The 4,671-nt window shown below is 36.6% G+C and overlaps 1 protein-coding gene across 2 annotated transcripts; it reads right to left on the bottom strand.

Moving 5' to 3' along the window:
• Positions 1-4,229, bottom strand: LOC107832065 (nuclear transcription factor Y subunit C-3). Of its 2 annotated transcripts, XM_016659886.2 has the most exons (5): positions 4,077-4,214; positions 3,420-3,471; positions 1,477-1,553; positions 709-1,395; positions 1-295 (listed from the first exon to the last, which is right to left on the bottom strand). In XM_016659886.2, exons 3-4 carry the CDS (start codon positions 1,505-1,507, stop codon positions 734-736), a joined length of 693 nt encoding a protein of 230 aa, XP_016515372.1. In that variant the 5' UTR covers positions 1,508-1,553; positions 3,420-3,471; positions 4,077-4,214; the 3' UTR covers positions 1-295; positions 709-733. The 2 variants fall into 2 exon arrangements, with proteins under 2 accessions (XP_016515372.1, XP_016515356.1); XM_016659870.2 differs by having other exon boundaries at positions 709-1,553; positions 4,077-4,229.
• Between the last annotated feature and the right edge of the window lie 442 nt (positions 4,230-4,671).

Genomic DNA, 4,671 nt, shown 5'->3' with positions numbered 1-4,671 from the left:
CCATCAAAGAGAGGCAGAAAGGGAGGGGGAAGATAGATATGCACATAAGCAACCTAAACCCAGGTTTTACTTTATAATTCACAAAAGATTACCACTCAGAACATACTTGTTCATAAACTAAAAAACATCAAGCTCACTGTATGAAGTTTAAGCTAACACTGATCACTCGACTTTCAACAACTGCTGCTTCATGTCTATATATTAAAGAGTTCAATGTATGCAGACTGCTATCACTGTGATGTCTTCTCCAGTACTTCGCTACTCGGACTACTCCCTGCTACTAAGCTCCTGGCTTCTGCAGACGTGCATAATTAGGGATCAGTCGGAGGAGTAATATTCAACAGATATAATTAATCGCGTAAACAGTAATGGAAATGCCAAAGGTTGACTACTAATGACAACTCAGACTACTTCTTAAATAAGTTGACATTGCAGTAATTTTCCTTTCAAAACCTCCAAATAGTAGTTAAAACTTGATTGGGAGGCCCCAAAAGAAAAGCAAAGATTCAATTTCCACTCCATTCCTTGGAACCATAAACATACATGTACATGCTGACCTAACAGACATCGCATCAGCTTCCAGATAAATAGGAATATACGATAAGATAAAGAAAATTAGAAGTAGGCAGGGAAGAGCAAAGCATCAATCAAAAAGAAAGAATAAATGTCAGAGGGTATTTTAGTGATGAAATATGTTGTAGTGCTTACACTGTGACCTAAAGCTTTGAGCTGCTTAAGAATCTGAGGGTGGTTGTTGTTGCTGGGGCCAAATTGGCTGAGCCATATATGGACGGGTCTGCTGAGCATAAAGAGCTTGATCAACAGGCTTTCCCATGTACATCCCTGGAGCTCCAACCGGTGGAGCAGACTGCGGTGGCATGCCGTAATAGAATGGCAGACCCTCAGTTGGGCCTCCAACAGGAAGGGTTCCTCTAGGAATTGATGCAAGCACCTCATCTTTCAAGTCCTCCCTTGGTACAATGTCAACTAAGAAATCAAATATGTCAGTCCTTGTTATGGCTGCTGCAATATCATTTTTCTGCAGTGTCCTCCTTTTGTTCTCCTCAGTGTGGTTCCATGCACGCAGTGTCAACTCAAGTATGAACATCTCACAGGCACGAGCAAATACAACAGGTGCTTCTGCAGAAATCATCCTAACATCTTCGTCCGCTTTCATGATTTTCTTGATCCTTGCCAACGGCAGGCTATGATTCTTGAAATCAGTAACATGCTCGATTTCTTGATATTGATTTGCCCAGAAAGTTTGGAGTTGCTGCTGCAATTGTTGCTGCTGCTGCTGATGAATGTGCTGATAAGCGAGCTGATGTTGTGCCATCTGGGCTGAGGAAGCAGAAAGACCAGCTGTTTGAGGAGATTGAATTGCACCAGCTGAAACTGCAGGAGATGGCCCTGCCATTTGGTTAGCTTGGTATGGAGCACCATATATTGGAGCTGAGCTAGTAACGACTCCAATACCTGGAGGCTGTCCATTTCCATGATGATCCATTTTGTGCAAGTGGCCCTTCTTCGGGAGAATTCAAGGCTACCTTAGGCTGTGAGTAAGGTAGAAACAAGTAACAATTTTAGATCCTAAATATCGTCTTTACAGGTACCGTAAAGTGTATAAAGAAATCAAAAGAAAAACCAGTTATTCCGTTTAATCACGTCGATGGAAGCCCTGACTTATGAAGGATTAGAGAAGAAATTGAGCTCACAAGTGACAATACATAATGAGACCATAATAATAGTATCAACCTTCTTTAACAACTTGGGGGAATGGGCCTTCATGGACATTTACAATGTTGAAATTAAGGAAGTGTCCTTTTTAGATCTCTTATGTGTAGAAGATAGATCTCTTGTGCGTAAAAGTAAATCTCCCACAAAACCATTTGACCCCTTTAACTTCTCACTTGCACCTACCTATTGATTGTGATCGCTTCTTCTATACCTTCTATACTGAGGATATCAATCACATAGAGATAATTAAGGATACATGTATTTGGAAGAAAACTTCAGATGCCTAGTAAGGAAGATGCTATTAATACGGACCATTGAAATTACCAGATATATGCAGGGTATGCATGGAAAAGTATCTCAACCAACTAACAGAAGGAAATAAGTCAAATAGTCCCTCTTATCTAGATCTGCAAACTGGTGGGCGGATCTGACAACAAATAATCTGAAGGACATTTAATTCCAGGGCAATAAGAAGGAAATCTAGAGTGTAAAAGAAATGAAGTCATTAAGCTCCATCATGACATTGATCAGATCAATGAAGGCAAGATCTTAATAAGAAAAAGATATTAATGAGCATGAGAACATGCTCACCATGCAATAAGTAGCTGACTTTACTGCCAGGATGGAATAACTAATGATACAAAAGTTAACAGTTTTATAGAAACTACTGAAAACAACAAACACCACAAGCACTTCACCAGAATTAACAGTCATATCATTTCAAGTTTCTATTTATCCCAGTCTGGTTTGAAGTAAAAAAGGAAACATCTTCCAACTTGGGCACGTGGTGAGCACGCATCAAGTGTCACAAAATGTTCATACACTCCGGATAACTAGCTATTTTGTTACTTTCGGCTAATCCAAGTTCCAATTAAATTCCAACAGGAAGTATAATAGACAACACTTTCTTATAATGAACGTGTCTATCATGCATCTGGAAAATGTTGGGACAATTTGAGTAACCCGCAAATTTGTTGTTTTCAGGAATTCCATATCCCAATTCTTCTTAATTCAGGAAACGTGTTAATAAATGTCCCACAACGGGAAAACTAGTTATTCTATTATTATCACAGAATTCAAATACCGACAGGAATAATCCAAAACCTTTGTTATTTCCCAAGAAAGGAATTAAGCGGGAATAACAAGCACAAAAACATGCTTTCCACGATTGAACAACTCGACCAATTGAATTTGTTCCACGCATAAAACATTAATCCCAGCGCAGTCTTCAAGCATTCACAAGTTCATGGTGATTTATATAAGGAAACAGCAATGGAAGCATCTCTATCAAGGCAACTTAACCAACAAAGCTACCATCTTATGCATCTGCTAAAACCTCTGAATTAAAATTTCTGCTCTAAACACCATTAAGAAAAGCGTACATACGTGCACGTGACTATATGTGCCCATCTGCTCAAGAACATGGGACAACACTCAAACCTCAACCAACAAACAAAGAACCTTATGCGTCTGCTAAAACCTCTACATTCAATTCCAGTTCTATTATCACTACAAAACAAAAAGCCACACATGCATGCATATGATTTATGTGTCTATAAGCACAGAACACGACCACCTCATAAAATACTCAAGACTCTAACAAACCGACCAAAAAGAGAACACCACAACTGATCAAACCACCAATCAACACAAATAGCGAATCTGATATCAACATTAAGTACCTCTCTACTGATTGCAGCTCCAAATTCTTAATTCACCTCACGATCAAATCACCTAACATCAACCAAACAAATCAGCAAACCCATAATCTTAAAACAAAGTTAAAATATAAAATTAACCATATATCTCCATTCTAATAAAGTGAAACCACCCAAAGATTATAACCAAATTTAAAAAACAGAACAATAAAAGGCAAAACTCTTGCAAAAATGGAAACAATGCATATAGAGAATTGTACTTGAAAAATTGAAACTTCGATTTAAACCAAAAACTCTCACTAAAAATCAGACATAAATCTCCATCTAATCAAGCGAAATTCACCATAAAATCCTTTTTTTAAAAGCAAAATTCTTGTAAAAATGGAAACATGCAGCTGGAATATTGAAGCTGAAAACTTGAATTCCCGATTGATCGAAAAATTCAGCAAATTACCCACTAAAAATCAACCATAAATCTCTAACCAAATTAAAACCACCCAACAAAAAAAAAACCCCAAAAAGAAGAAAACTTTCATGAGGAAAATTGAATGCAAATCGAAAAGAACCCACTAAAAATCAGCTTTAACTCTCAATTCCAATCAAACACCCACCAAAAAAAAGAAGAAGCAGAATTCAAGCTGTATATGTAAGAATATAAACATGCAGATAGTAAAATGGGACCTGAAAGATTGAAACTTTGTGTTGATGAGAGAGAGAGAGAGAGAGGGAGAGTTAGCTAGGGTTCAATCAAAGAGGTAGATGATTGATTCCAAATGCAGCTGAAAAACTATTTTTTAATGAATTAATAAATACTGGTGAACAAAGTCTAGACCATTATGGTTTGTGTTGAGATACATACTTATAATTCTTTTATGATTTTAAGTTTAAATTTTGCAAATAAATATTTTTTGGTAAAGAATATAGGTTTTAGTGTTTCCTCCTTTTGATATAGGATAAAGCATGCGTACACACTATCCTTCTCATACGCACCTACTGAATTATTGTTGTTTGAACATAAGCCTCGGTGTAAATCTGTATTAATTAAAGTTTTTAATAGGAATACAAACACCTATTGTGAAAAAAGATAAAGTTTAGGTACAATTTTTTTGTATACTATATATGTATGTAAGGTACAAACTTTTTTGTGTACTACTCCATCAATCCGTTTTAATTAAGATAACACATTTCACTTATCGAGAGTTAAATTGCACGAAGTTTGACCAATATTTTATTATCATATTGATATGAGAAAATTGAACTTATAATACTTTTTGTG

The sequence above is a fragment of the Nicotiana tabacum genome, chromosome 7 (genome assembly GCF_000715075.1).
Source record: "Nicotiana tabacum cultivar K326 chromosome 7, ASM71507v2, whole genome shotgun sequence".
In the NCBI taxonomy this organism is placed as follows: Eukaryota; Viridiplantae; Streptophyta; class Magnoliopsida; order Solanales; family Solanaceae; genus Nicotiana; species Nicotiana tabacum.
The sequence above is the reverse complement of the archived record's forward strand: the minus strand, read 5'-3'. Positions and strand labels throughout refer to the sequence as shown.

Bases quoted from the DNA above. Each gene is read 5' to 3' on its own strand.
- LOC107832065 (XM_016659870.2), bottom strand. From the start codon at position 1,507: ATGGATCATCATGGAAATGGACAGCCTCCAGGTATTGGAGTCGTTACT.